Below are 14,675 nucleotides of genomic sequence, written 5' to 3'. Positions count from 1 at the left end.
AAATACTTTCGATAAAAAAGGCACCAAAAATGTGAAGAATGTAAAGATGTTTCATTTTCTTATTTTCTTCTTCCCAAGAACCTCCGGTGATGATAATCTACCCTAAGGAGGACGTCTACCTTGACCGTCATGTCCCTGATGAAATTATTCTGAGCTGTGAATTGTCTCGTCCCAATGGTGTTGTCAGCTGGTACAAAGACGGCCAAAAGTTGCAAGAGAGTGAGAACATAAAGCTCAAGATCGAAGGCCCTTATCGACGACTGAAGATCCTGTCTAGTGGAGTGGAGGATTCTGGAGAATATGTCTGTGATACAGCTGATGATTCCATATTCTTTCACCTTAGTATTACAGGTAATATCTCTGATACAACATACAGTGGGGTTCAGAAGTCTGATATCCCTTTTTGTGAAAGTGGTGTCATACTTTTGAACTTCTCTGTATGTATGTAAATGTGTAGGTGTCTCAGTTTTGTAACAGTTAAACACACAATGTGTAGATCATGGTATTTAAGGCATCAGTATGCTTCAAATGAACAAGTTTATGCAAAGTTTAATCTGAACATGTCTGAAGGCAAATGTGTGAACTGTACAAATGATACACACTTTTGGACCACCTCTCAAAGAAAACTGTTCTCAGTTGTAAACACAAAGGGTAATGGTTATGTGAGAAGTGAAAAAAAAGACAGCTTGAGTGACAACTTCAAATGAAGTTCAAATTCTTCTACTTTATTACATCCACACATCTGGCCTACGCTACATCAATTGGGCATGCTTGATGGGCTGTCAGTTTTGTAAAGTTACAAATATTTTCAATGCAGCCTTCGAGTTCCAACACTGGAAAGGTGTCAGGGGAGAGACTGAGTCATTGTTTGATGATCTGACAAACGCTTAAGCATACTGATGCCTTTAACACAGCCAATGTTAGGTATTAAATGATTCATCCAGGATCAAAGGTGTATCAAAAAAGTTTCCTGCAAGGGTTGTAGATGCCATTTAAAGCATTTTGCCCACGATTTTTGTTGAAAATTGCAAATGGCTTGTGATTTGGACTACAATGTATCAGCTTGACACTTAGATGCTAGTGCAGATTTCTTGTAGCATTCATTAAACTAATGAGCAATGCATAAGTTGGGTTAAAATGTCCATTTCCAGAACCTCCAGTGCGAATTGTATCCCCAAGTCAGTCACAAATGGAACTGTGCCAGCAAACCTCTGAAAGGATGGTACTGAGCTGTGAGATCTCACGGCCCAATGCGGTGGTGCGCTGGTATCGAGACGGACTCGAAGTGGAGGAGAATGACAACCTTATTCTAGAGGTGGATGGTGTCTACAGAAGACTTATTATACCCGAAACTACTGTCAAAGATTCAGCAGAATATGTATGCGACACAGCAGATGATTCCATGACGTTCTTTGTAAACATAGCAGGTAAAAAAAATACTAAAGAGTGAGGAAAATATAGGTCCACGAAATGGGTTGCTGAGTCAGTATTTATCCATTTCTAACACAAAAATTTCTTTATACACAGAGCCTCCTGTTCGCTTTATACGTCCCAGGAAGATGGCAAGTAGAGTAGAGAAAGTAGCTGGGGAAACTCTGGTTCTAGACTGTGAAGTTTCGAGAGCAAATGCTGAGGTCTCCTGGAAGAAAAATGGGGAAGAAGTAGAAGACTCCAGAAACATCACAATCCTTGAGGATGGTGTCATGCGTCAGTTAACCATTCACTCTCTAACAGTGGAAGATGCTGGGCAATATGTCTGTGATGCCAAGGACGATGTGATGGATTTCCATGTAACAGTCCAAGGTAAGTTATGGCACTTAAAGGCATAAATCAGATATGTCCTAAAATGCTACGCTGCAAAGCACTCAAGGTCACAAAAGATGATATTTTGAAATTCCCTGTCATACTGGCTTCTTCTTTGTAGCAATGCCCAGGAACTGTGCTATTTAGACAAAACATGATTTCTCAGAAACCAAGATGAAATAAGTAGGACTGTAAATATGCAAATATTACAATATCTTTTTCATAGCAATAGGCCTCGGGTCCCATTGGTATGAAAAATAAACTTTTTTTTTTTTTGCTTTAAACAAATACAAAATATTAGGGATGCACCGAAAAGAAAATTCTTCGCCGAAACCGAAACACAGAAAGAAATTATTTTGCCAATTATTAGTACCATTGCATTTATGGCTATGACTGTGTACTAACCTCATTAAAATTAGAAGGAATTGCGATTACATAAATTAATATGAATGTTTCAAAGAATAAATCAATTTAAACAAGATTGTAAAATGAAATATGTTCTCTCATAAAAACACAAAGTGCATATAAGTCAAGTGCATTTTAAATTTTTCGCTGTAGGCCTACAACATAAAAGTGTATCAAAACAAAGTTTGCCATAGTCCATATGTTAACCGTATGCCTTTAATAACAACAAATGCACCAAGAGTTGCAGCGCTTTAAGTTTTAAACTTCCTTGCCTTTTCAAACGTCCGCCACAGACGGAGTGGGCGTGTTCGGCGGGATTTTCCTTTTCTGCGCTGCATTCCTCTCATATTCCGCACAGCGATCGAGACGTTTGGATTTCAGGTGTAAATCAAACCCGACGTGGAGGAATTCTTTGAAGATGCGCTCCCTCTTGAAATTTCGACAATACGTTTTGCAAATCGCTATCCGTGTGTCTTTCTCAGATTTACTGAAATCCGTCCACACCGCGGACATGTTGGCCTTTCCAGACACGCTCGTACTGGCTGGTTTTCGCTTGCGTCATCACAACATCCTGTTTCGGTGATAAAAGTCTTTCGGCCGGAAACCGAAAATGCACTTTTGGGCCATTTTCGGTGGCCGACAATTCGGTGCATCCCTACAAAATATTATTCTGTTCCAATAGAAATTCTCCTCTTGTCCATTTTCAGAATTGCCTGTAAAAATTCTTGGAAAAACCGGTGCAAAAACAGAAAAGCAGTTCTTAGTGTCAGATGACATTATTCTTGTGTGTGAACTCTCAAGATCCAATGCCTCCGTCAGTTGGTACAAAGATAATCAGCTAATTGATGACACAGAGAAGTATTGTAGTGAGGAACAAGGCGTTTTCCGATCACTGGTTGTCCTAAATGCTGGGTTCCAAGATTCTGGAGAGTACACTTGTGATGCAGTGGATGATAAGATGGTCTTCCATATCACTGTCAAAGGTAATCATATTCTTAAGCGATCTATATGCTTTCTGTCTTTGCGCCACTCAGGAGAACAATAACTGGTACTGTGTCTTTTATGCTCAGAGCCTCCAGTGCAGATCATTGGAAACTCAGGCCACCCGGAGCATCATATCCTGGTAGCAGGAGATGACCTTATTTTGGAGTGTGAGGTGTCTCGGCCCAATGCCACTGTTCAGTGGTTATGGAATGGCGAGATACTGAAACCAGATACTCGTATAAAAATTGACAGCTATGACGTAGTGAGAAAGCTTGTTCTCTCTGGACTTCAGCCCACAGACTCTGGAGAATACATTTGCGATGCCATCGATGACAAATTAATAACAATTGTTGAGGTGCAAGGTAAGATTAAAGTGATTCTGGAACAGGTTTCAGATTTCATTCCTGTAGTTTCTGTTTGATGAACTTAATGTTTTAGGTTAGCAAATGGAGTTCATAAGCAACTTCTTTGAAATCCAACTTTCCTCAGAGCCACCGGCCAAGTTTGTGAATAAAAAAGCGAGTAATAGCATCTCAGCCTATGAAAATGAGAGCGTTACACTGTATGCCATTGTGAGCCGTGAAAGAGCTAATGTTCGGTGGCTGAAAGATGGCCAACTATTGAACGAGGACAACATTCACATTTCCAGTGAGGGTAATACCCACAAGCTCACCATTAATCCCCTGCAGCTGTCAGATTCTGGAGAATATGTTTGTGACGTAAACACAGATGAGATGTATTTCAGTCTTTTAGTCAAAGGTAAGAATTTGGCAGTGCTAATCAAACTGTGACCTTTATTCCCTAGAAAACATTTGATCATAAAAAAAAGTTAAAACCTCTGAAATAATATTTCTCTTCTTCTTCTTGATTAATCTTTTCCTCAGAAATGAAGGTGAAATTTATCAGACCATTGGAGAATATTGTGTCTCTGAAGGGCAGCAGCCTTACACTACGATGTGAAATCAACAAGCCAAAAGGAGATGTGCAGTGGTTAAAAGATGGCCAGGAGATCTCTCCAAGCCGCCGGCACACAATACGGGCACAAGGTCGAGAGCGAAGCTTCACCATCCAACAAATAGTGGAAGAAGATGCTGGAGAATATGCCTGTGAATCCACAGATGACAGGACCTCAGCTACTGTCACTGTAGAATGTAAGTACATTAAAAATCTTCCATCAAGGCAGTTCAGAGAGAGAAATTATGTATTAGTTGTTTTTTTTTTAAATAGTCAATGTGCCATCTTAACATTTAAGACAAATCTAATTTGGCTGAATGCTTTGCCTTCAGCTCCCCGTGTTGTCGAGTTCATAGCGGAGCTTCGTAACATCACGGTCTGTGAGGGAGAAGATGCAGTATTTAAGTGTGTGGTTTCACCAGAGGACACTCAGCTGGTGTGGCGCTTAAATGGCAAGCAAGTAGCTCTGAATGAGCGGACTGTCATTTCAAGCAATGGACTATGCCACATGCTCTGCATCCACAACTGCATGGTTTCAGATAGCAGCAGAGTGACAGCTGATGCAGAGGGGCTGATATCAGAAGCGGAGCTCCAGGTTCAAGGTGAGTTCTTGACCTATCCATTGACACTATAATTATAAATATTTGTCTCAATGAATCACAGAAGTTACAACATTTAACGATAGTTCAGTAGCCTCCGCTCTCTTTGGTATTTATCACCATATTTTAAACTATAAGACACTTTCAACGATACTGGAGTGAATGTGAACATAAAAAGTAAGAGAGATTAAATGCCTGTGCACTATTAGTACCACATGAGCATATACGATAAATAACGACCCTTTCAGACCAGTTGAAATTGTTCGAGGCGTCTTTGACGGTTAGTGCTTAGCAGCTTCTCCTGTTAGAATTCCTCTGGTAACTGACAGAGACAAGTGGCTCAGTGGTTTTGGCGTGTGTGACACTGCAGGGGGCAAGGCTCCTCCAAGCTTTCTGCTTGCTCTCTGTGCCTGAACTTGCAATGTAACTGTGCTGAATCTCACGGGTCTTTATTGGATTTCGCTCTATCTGGGTGTGGGTTCAGAGTATTGTAATGCGGAATCAACAAGGCACTCAAAAATACAATGTGATCATATGAAAATGTATAAAGCATTGACATGATAAATGCTGCTATCTTGTAATTCCCTGTATGCATTTTAAGAGCAACAGGTGCTGTTCACCAAGAAAATGGCACCAGTTGTTGCTGAAGAGTACGGTGAGGCAGTTCTAGAGGTGGAGGTGAGTCTGGATTCGGGGGAGGTGCAGTGGATGAGGCAAGGGGTGCTGATCCACCCTGAAGCCAAGTACACCCTGAAGCACAAGGGCCAAAAACACAGTCTCACCATACACAAACTGGCCGTGTCTGACCGGGGCACCTACAGCTGTGAGACCCTCCACGACCGCACGCAAGCCCAGCTAACAGTGGAACGTGAGTGTGCACGTGTTCTCACTATGCTGTTCTTGTTTGTTTACCGCCGTTGCCGACGGGTCCACCTCCTGCACACCCTCCATCAGTGCTTGTTATGAAGGCAAAGCTCAATTAACTGAGTAAGAGTAATTTGAGTGACTGGGGACCAGGATGGCACTTGCACTGGAACACGATGGCAACCAACAGGTGACAGACCAAGCTGACGCTCAGACCGGGGTTTCTGTATTGACAAAGGATCAATAAAGCCCCGATGATTTCATTACCCGCATCAAAGGCAAAGCAGATCAGAGTGTAAAGGACGTGCATGATGAATAGCAAGTTAAGGTGCTGTTATCCAAGGACTGGCATTACGTTTTGCCAACAAAGTAAAAATCTCCTATATCAATAAGCACCACATAAATTTCTCAAACATAGCAAGCTTGACACGCTATAAAATTGGCATCTTGTAGTGATTAAGATGTACTTATGGTTGTTTTTGTTTGAGCATACTTCTTATATTTCTTAGTCCTATGATCCACAGGCCAGTGGGTGAATTAAAGGCTGTTCTTTCAACACTGGTGTGGGTGGGAAGGGGAAAGTCAGGACTTCAGGCTGCTGTTGGCACCTCCTATGAATTTGGATCTCCTCTCATTGCATCTAAATTTACACCCTGGCCTTCAAAACTAAGGTTGTTGTCATCAGGTCTCCAAAATAAACACCCCTTTTTTCCACAGGGAATGCTTGTCTGTGTTAGAATAAGTGAAAAATGTTGGCAGTTTCAAAGCTGGCTTTTGTATAAAGCCCAGTTCTCAAATGACTAAAATATCACCTTGTCAGTGTGTATTGTTTAACTACAGACTGCTGTGTACAGAACACACTCCAAGCCCATTCTGCAACAGAAAATGGACACCGTGTCTGCTCTGTGTTAAAGTGGAAAAAAAAAATGCCTGTTACTGGGGCTGATCTTTCACATGTACTTTTTGTTTAACTATCATTTATTTTCATTTATTCATACAAGTAAATATCCAGATGTACTTGTACTATGAGGTCTGTGTTTCAGTGCAGAACCCTCAAAGTCTGATGTTGGATTACTCCAATGTTTTCATTTACATAGTCCTGCAATTTCCTCCACAGCTCGCAAAATCACAATCAAGAAGGGACTGACGGACATAAAAACCACAGAGAGAGAAACAGCCTCTTTTGAGGTGGAGCTCTCACACCCCAATGTTCCAGGCACTTGGACGAGAAACGGCATCCAGCTTAAGCCGACTAATCACTTCCGTATGAGTGCCAAAGGACCAGTCCACAGCCTCACCATCTCCAACCTATCAGTAGAAGACACTGGGACCTTTATGTTCTGTGTAGAAAATCTGAAGACATCTGCAAGGCTTGTTGTGAAGGGTAGGTCAGTTAGAAAAAGTTTTAATTTTAGTTAGTTTGATTTAAGAAAAAAAAAAAAAGGTCAACAAGTAACACATTATCTACTAATGCTTCCAAATAATTAATTATGAGCACATTTTCACAGCTCACAAACCATGTACAGTACACTGCAGTGCTACCAAAACATGTTACTGTACTAATTTTGTTGTGACCTCAGACTGGTAGCTAAAGTGGTCCACTCAGACTAGATCAAATGCCAGCCAGTGGAGGCATGATAATAGAATGGAGTGACGGCTCTGCTACTGTTGTCTTTATCCGGGCTCACGTTCCAAACACAAAATAGCCCAGCGCGACCCAATGAAAAGTGGTAGCCCTGTTCTGTCTTTTCTGTCAGGTGATAGTTTAACCTCATGCTGTAAAATAATCCGCTTCATGCCAAGTCACTCAGTATGTATCATCCCTCTGAGCTAGGGGTTGAAACGCTGGGGATGACAATGGGATGAACATGTCATCGCGGTAAATTAGTCCACATAACTTAAAGAATAAATTCACATTTTTTAAAAATAATACTCACATGCCCATATGTACAGTGACATAGTGTGTGTGCTTGTAGTAATCATTTCTCCTGTTATACTGGCCATTAAGAGACTCTTTCTAAACATGGTTTCAATGGAAGTGACGGGGAATAAAATCTACAGCCCTTGTTCTGTGCAAAAAAAAAAAAAAAAATTCATTCTACAGTTTGTCTGAAGTTATTAGGTTTCAGGATTTTGAAGCCTAATATTTGAAGCCTTGTTATTATTTGTTTACTTTCCAAAATGAGTCTAATACAGAAGGCCCTCTTTGCATTTCCTCAGATAGTGCTTCCTTCCTAAGATGCAGTGGATGAATAGTATCAAAAAGCTAGAAATTTTGTACTGAAAAGACAATAAGACAATAATCACTTTTGTCTAACTCACATTAGTGAGTGAAGTTTCATTCACTTTACGTAAACCTTGGGATATATTTTAACACAGAGCGAGGACTGGACTTTGTCATCCACCTCTTCTATTTAAAGCATGTTAGGCAGTGATCTCATGAAGGCCTGTATGAACAGGAGGAATGACTACAGCAAACAAAAGCTGTTTCACAGTTCACATGTCCACCTGACTTTTGTTGGAGAACAGACTTTAAAACTGCTACCCTATCCTTTAACCACATAGGCTACTCTAACAATGCACAGCAATGCATTCTGGAGAAATTTGAACAGAGTTTTGGTTTCGTAACTAAACATGTTTTTTCTCCACCAGAGCCCCCAGTGGCCATTTTCAGAAAACTGGAGGACCAGAAGTTCCCTGAAGGAGCAGTAATCTCTATTGAATGTGAGCTGTCAAGACACAACGTCGATGTAAAATGGATTAAGGCAAGTGTTGGATTTTTGTTATTCCTCATAATCAAGCACTTAACAAACAAGATGGACACCTTACCAATCACAAACACTCATTGCTAGACTCCTTCCAAACGGCAAAAATCTATGTGGACACTTCAGTCATAACCACCAAGGATTAGAAAATTCACATTTTGAGTTCAAGCATAAAGTAAAACAAACTTTTAACGAGGTGTCATCTGTCAACTCTGTGTTTATATACATAGCGTGGAACAAAAAAGAACTGTAATTCACTCAGTTGGACAATGCATCACATCCACTTGGGGTTGTTTGGATTGACCACATTTGAAACAAAATGTTTTTTTTTTTTAAATCCTTTTCAGAATGGAGTTGAGGTGAAGCCAGGCAAGGACCTGCGCATTTATGCAATGGGAAGAAAACGGTTTCTTCAGATCATGAAATCTCATGTCAGTGATTCTGGCGTGTATACCTGCGATGCTGGAGACGCTACTACATCCTGCACTGTGGAGGTCTATGGTAAAGTCTGCCGTCTAAATTCTATAAAGTACAGAGAAAGGCCACTAGTTTCACAGTAGTGTGATATATTGCTTTGAACAGGCTGAAAGAGTAAGCCAAGCTGAAAAGCAGTGTTGTGCTGCCCCCCTTTGGTTGAAAGTTATAAGCCTGTTTCACCTCTGACTAGATATGAGGTGAAATAGCATAGAAATATGCTCTGTTGAACCTGTAACTACACCCAACAGTGATGTTGCAGGTTCCTACACCTGTACATCACTGCAGCAAGGTGAAAAGTTAAACCACTGGAAGTAAGACATGATTTTCAGGGGGTGTTATCTAAGTTACTCTTTAAAGAATGCTAACAGTGTTTCCACAGAACTGCACAAAAAAAATGAACGCAATATGTAGTTCAAGGAGTCACCAAGGAATCACCAAGTACCTAAACACTAAAAGCCCAGACTTAACAGACAGTGCCACAGAGAGGCCATAAAGGCATTAGCTGAATAAGCTACATGAGCCATATGTTACTTTTCTTGCACGCCACTTTTTATCAGTATAGTATAGAGTAGATGCAACTGGAAGTAAATAAGTTATATCATGAGTCTAAAATGTTCATTTTGTTAACAAGTTTGTATTATGAGGTGCCCTGGTAGCTCAGCCCCTTTCTGTTTCCTGACTCTCGCTACATTGACTGTCAGTAAAAAGTACTCTTCTTAGCTATGGGCCCTTTACTTACAAATAACACAAGGACTTTCTTCATTTACTCAGTAACTTTCTAACTAACAGCACAGCATGAATTATTCTAACTATAATCAACAATGCACCTGGCCATTGCTCAGAATCAGATACACATGTCTTTAATGGAAAACTAAGACTTCCGCTCCAAATACAGCCACCTTGCACCACCCAGTTCTGCTGACACAAAGTTTGGGTGCACGCTACAATATTTTGATGCGATCTTAAAGGAAAGTATAACAGAGCCATAATTAACTAAATAAAAGAATGTACTCAATTTAGCTTTGCTTGTATTCTGCCTGACAGCCCACAGTGAAACTTTAGTACAACTGTGTCTGTTCATGTAGTGAGTCCCACCTGAGCTTTCCCTCATAAGAGGAGTCAAAATGGCTGCTGTAAATGGATCTATGAAAGGCAGTAAATGGTGCCAAAGAAAAACAGCATTAAATACTTTTAGGCTTATCTAAACCACTCCTAGGATTTGGTTGCACCATAATATGACAGGAGCAGGAGGAGTAAAACTGAGTTACACTCAGCTTTGTAAAAATGTGTACAACAGTAGATATTTTCACAGAACGTCAACACTTTGTTAACTAAAGTGCTTGCATCACAGTGTGTGTCTGTTTGTGTGCAGTTAGCTTGGTAATGTCAGGCAGGATCATTTTGAGTAAGAAGACTGTAAATATACAAAAAACAAACAAACTTACCTCACACTCACAATTCCAGACAACTGCTGCCATCTTTGTTTGTGTTAGCCACTGTTAGCTGCTACATGCTCACCCACACAGGTGATTTCAGTTGAGGCTGATTAGACCTCTACTCAGGACTGTGTGGGTGGGTAGAGACTGGACTTGATTGACATCACTCAGTCTCTTGCCTCTTAGCCATGTGACACCTGTTTGGGCGGGACAAGTTAGACTTTTATCATTCTTATTGGTTAATGGAGTCTGGTGACCTCACGTAACCCCCAGTACAAAATAACCAGTGATGGAAAACACCTGTGTTGGTGAACAAGGTTTTACAGTCATGCTGTATATTTCTACACATTTAAGACTTAGAGTATAATACAAGTTCATTTGAATATTTTTTTAAAGTAGACCTAGGTGAACATTTAATAATAGAGTAAATAAAATTAGAGAGTTTTATAGAGAAACTGCTCTCAGGTTGACATTTAGCCCTGTTAAATTTGCTCACCCAGCCTTTTTCCCTGTATTCATATTAGTGGAAGTATTTGTATTATTCCCATTAAGACATACCTAGTTACTCCTTTAGTGACCATACATGAAGCAGTATTTACTATGATATATTGTGGTGATAGTTCTGTTGTGGTAAATGTAGTATTTTTAGTTCCCTTAGTAATACGGTGGGAGGTAATTGTGCTTGTGAACCTGGCTTTCAGCCTTCCAAATACGGCACAACACTGCCATCTGCTGTGGATTTCTAGTATAGCCTTAATGACAGTGCATCAGAGGACTTTGCCTAATATTTACTGTATTATAATAATGGTTAGACCACAACATGTAGTTGTAGGCTATAGCACAGAAAATTCAACAATTCTATATATTCAGTGTTTTTAAAAAGGGGAAAGGGAATCATAGCACAGACTTCCTGTTCTGACAACAAGAAGGTTTGAGATTAACATGGATGGTTTTTTTTGTTTGTTTTCTCTAGTATTAAGAGGTGTCCACTGAAATCTTAAACATTTTATTCTATATTTGAATTATCATTTCTTTTGGCAGAGCGTGAGTTGTTGATCCTGCAGGGCCTTGAGGATTTGGACATGCAGGAAGATCAGAACGCTGTATTTCTTTGTGAGATCTCAGTGGAGGATGTGCCAGGAGAATGGTACAAAAATGGGGAGAGGATACAACCCACCAGCACCATCAAGATCCGCCAGGAAGGTCAGCTTCAGAATCATAAATATGAAACTCATTGTCCTGCACATCTCTACTGATGATGTTATGCTTTTAAAGTGTATAACAACACAGATCAAATGTGCAGATACTCTACAATATGTTAAGCAGATTAAAAGAAGAAAAAAGTAAATAATATCTCATGAATAGAAATGGAAATATGGTGTGTGAGGAACTATATAGTTTCTGTCTAGTAGAACTGAACCAATAATTATATGACTTATTATTTATCATTTTCATTTTGCTCTTATTACAGGGACCAAACATTTTCTTCTTATGTGCAATGTGCGAGCAGAGGACTCTGGAGAGATCAAGTTTGTAGCCAGACATGTTGAATCCATCGCTTACCTGGAGGTGGAAGGTATTATAATAATGGAAACATGTTGTTAGGTGTTTCAAAGTATGTATACATGTTTGTACACAAATAGGTTTCTTGTTTATTTTGATTTCTTCTGTCATCAAATTATAAAGTATGTCCTAAACTTAAACTGCATTTCTTCCTTTTCAGAGCTTCCTGTCAACATTGTAAAACCTCTGCAGGATAAGACAGCCCTCGAGAAGACCCGTGTGATCCTAGACTGCACGGTGTCTAACCCCAGATGTAGCATCCGCTGGTACAAAGGCAGCAATGTCATACTGCCCTCCGAGCGCTTTGAGATCTGCAGCGAGGGCTGTTATCGCAAACTGATCCTCCAGCACGTGGTGCTAGAGGATGAGGGCACGTACAGTGTCCAGGTTGGAGAGCATACATGCTCTGCAAAACTGACAGTGGAGGGTAAGAGAGTTCATGATTAATTATAATTAATATAAAATATAATTATATTATTGTGTAGTTTACAGCCAAAATAAAATGTAATCTGACACACAATACCTGTCTGACAACAAAAATGAAGCTATTTCTTCCTGGGATGGACATGAACAGTATATAATGGACTACTGCTCTTGTTGTTGGTATGTGTTTGGTATGGAAGATCTATGCCAAGAATAGTAGTAGTAGTAGTGACAAATCCAGGACTAAAGCTATCATAGCCCAACAGCAGTGCCTCCTTTTTTTGCAGCAACACACTAAATATTAAATAACAATGACAACAATGTTAGTGCAACAGGGGGAATGGAGGGTACATAATCAGATAAAACCTCATAGCTCCATCTACTGGCAAAGCAAAACTAACACGTATATTTTCTTCCCTTGGGATGGTAAAGCTACCGGCATATTATAGATCAGTATATACATTATTATACATCTGTTTTGTCAGCGGTTCCTCACTGAGAACAGTCACAATAGATGAAAAATACCGTTTACATGACATTTCTGTCTAAACTGTCTTTAAAATAAATAAAGGGATTAAAAGAATACCAAAATGGTTAGCTGAACAAGTAAACTGGGAATCTACCACATACCACTCAAAGCAGCTGATGGAATAGATTTCAAAAATTGGATAATGGCTAAACAGAGAGCAGAAAAACAGTAAGTGTAAGTGTGAAAAGTTTCTTTTTCATCTCTCAGATATGTACCATTACATTTTTTTTTATATCATAACTGAAATTTTAGGGAACCATGCTTAAAATGTGTCTTTATAAACAAAAGGCTAATAGTTTTCCTTCTGTTTTCCCACTGCCTCAGCCCAGTCTCTGCTTATGGTCAGAGAGCTGAAAGACGTGGAGGTCACGGCCCCCGATGAAGCCTGCTTTGAGTGTGAGGTGTCAGTCCCTGTCCTCAAAGCTCCTGTGTGGAGTCTGAATGGGGAGCCCTTACAGCCCAGCTCTCGGGTACGCCTGGAGAAGATGGGCACAGTCCACAGGCTAACCCTCAGACAAACCTCCCCAGACATGAATGGAGTGGTGGAGTTCACCTCCGGGAAAGCGAAGAGCAGAGCCCAGCTCCTGGTGCTGAGTAAGTGAAAGAGGAAGTTGTTGTAAAGCATTTTTAATTGCAATTTTCTGAACAGTTTACTTCAGTTCAACCCGCCTATGTACGTAGTCATTAAAGACTGCAGGAATGAATCGTGATTCTTATATATAAACATTAAAGACTTATCACAGTGTTGCTCTGCATTGATGCTACATGGTATAAAATAATTAACAAAGGTGTCAAGATAATCAATTGAGCTAAAGAAATCCTTTCATAGATTACCATGCATGTAACATTAAAAAATGATAACCATGTACAATGTACAGTTAATAATAATTAACAGTTATTTTTATAGTAATAGGCTATGATTAAGTTTTTGTCCTGGGACATGTTGTTCAGGGTGCATTAGCTTGAGAAGTCTGGCTCTTTACTGCCCTCAGAGGTATTACAGAATTTAGCTGATGAGCTGGTGAGAGGCTTCAATTCATAACCCAGTGATGTAATTCACAAAATAACCACTAGATGGAAGTAAGTCTTGAGTTTGCCCCCCATGGCAGTTAAGAGATATCACAAGTACATGTACAGCAGTGGTTGTCAAACCTTTTCTGGCATCTCCCCCTTGAGAAGCTGAAAAAAGCTCAGCAAACAGTTGTTTGTTTGTTTTCCCTACATAAATCACAGTTATTCAACTTAATTTTTCCCCTGGTCACCCGTGACCCCTCTGCAGTGGTTCTATGTTCCCCCAGGGAGGCCCGCCTCCCCCATGCTTGCATAAGAAGTTAAAAACAAACAACAGCAAAGAAAAAAAAAACAAAAGAAAAGACAAACATAAACCCTTCAGACTGATTGTGTATTCCATGAAGTGCGTTGTGTTGTATGACTTTGCACGGCACGTGCAGCGGCACATAGCAATAAATACAGTGAATGCTTTGGCTTGCAGTGTGCCGCATTCTGTGTTTATAGTCCTGCACTATCTGCTAATATGTAGGTCAGGCAGTACATAGCACATACTCGCAGACCCTTGTTGACCTATTTAAATGTGCAGGAGAGTAAACTATTTTTAGTTTTATTATGTTGGCTTGAAACGACAGAGTATTATCATCTAACATTCATGCTGGGCTTGACCACTGGACCTTAACTCACTCTATTAACTGTCTTATGCTTCAAGCCCTGTGGGTTTATTTAGTTTTTGCGCACCAAACTCATGGAATTATCCACTATACATTCTCAAACCACACCTGGACAATTCACGATGATGATCTCAAACCATTTCACCTCGATGGGTGATTGTTTTCACTGAGTACTGTCCTCTTTTGAGGTA

General features: G+C 40.1%; 1 protein-coding gene across 9 annotated transcripts in view; it reads left to right on the top strand.

The window, feature by feature from the left end:
• obsl1b (obscurin like cytoskeletal adaptor 1b) overlaps positions 1-14,675 on the top strand; it is a 33,758-nt gene that overhangs the window by 17,991 nt on the left and 1,092 nt on the right. For 8 of the 9 annotated variants that reach the window (XM_041056865.1, XM_041056870.1, XM_041056866.1 and 5 more), the window contains 16 exons: positions 79-351; positions 1,152-1,427; positions 1,528-1,803; positions 2,916-3,191; positions 3,279-3,554; positions 3,682-3,951; positions 4,077-4,343; positions 4,479-4,748; positions 5,347-5,613; positions 6,727-6,993; positions 8,262-8,374; positions 8,722-8,875; positions 11,329-11,490; positions 11,759-11,863; positions 12,011-12,277; positions 13,127-13,396. In XM_041056865.1, the coding sequence (XP_040912799.1) occupies positions 79-351; positions 1,152-1,427; positions 1,528-1,803; positions 2,916-3,191; positions 3,279-3,554; positions 3,682-3,951; positions 4,077-4,343; positions 4,479-4,748; positions 5,347-5,613; positions 6,727-6,993; positions 8,262-8,374; positions 8,722-8,875; positions 11,329-11,490; positions 11,759-11,863; positions 12,011-12,277; positions 13,127-13,396 (3,789 nt within the window). The remainder of the gene's footprint in view (positions 1-78; positions 352-1,151; positions 1,428-1,527; positions 1,804-2,915; positions 3,192-3,278; positions 3,555-3,681; positions 3,952-4,076; positions 4,344-4,478; positions 4,749-5,346; positions 5,614-6,726; positions 6,994-8,261; positions 8,375-8,721; positions 8,876-11,328; positions 11,491-11,758; positions 11,864-12,010; positions 12,278-13,126; positions 13,397-14,675) is intronic. The other variant, XM_041056862.1, reaches the window with a different exon arrangement.

Source organism: Toxotes jaculatrix, chromosome 15, assembly GCF_017976425.1.
Source record: "Toxotes jaculatrix isolate fToxJac2 chromosome 15, fToxJac2.pri, whole genome shotgun sequence".
Classification (NCBI taxonomy): Eukaryota; Metazoa; Chordata; class Actinopteri; family Toxotidae; genus Toxotes; species Toxotes jaculatrix.
The sequence above is the reverse complement of the archived record's forward strand: the minus strand, read 5'-3'. Positions and strand labels throughout refer to the sequence as shown.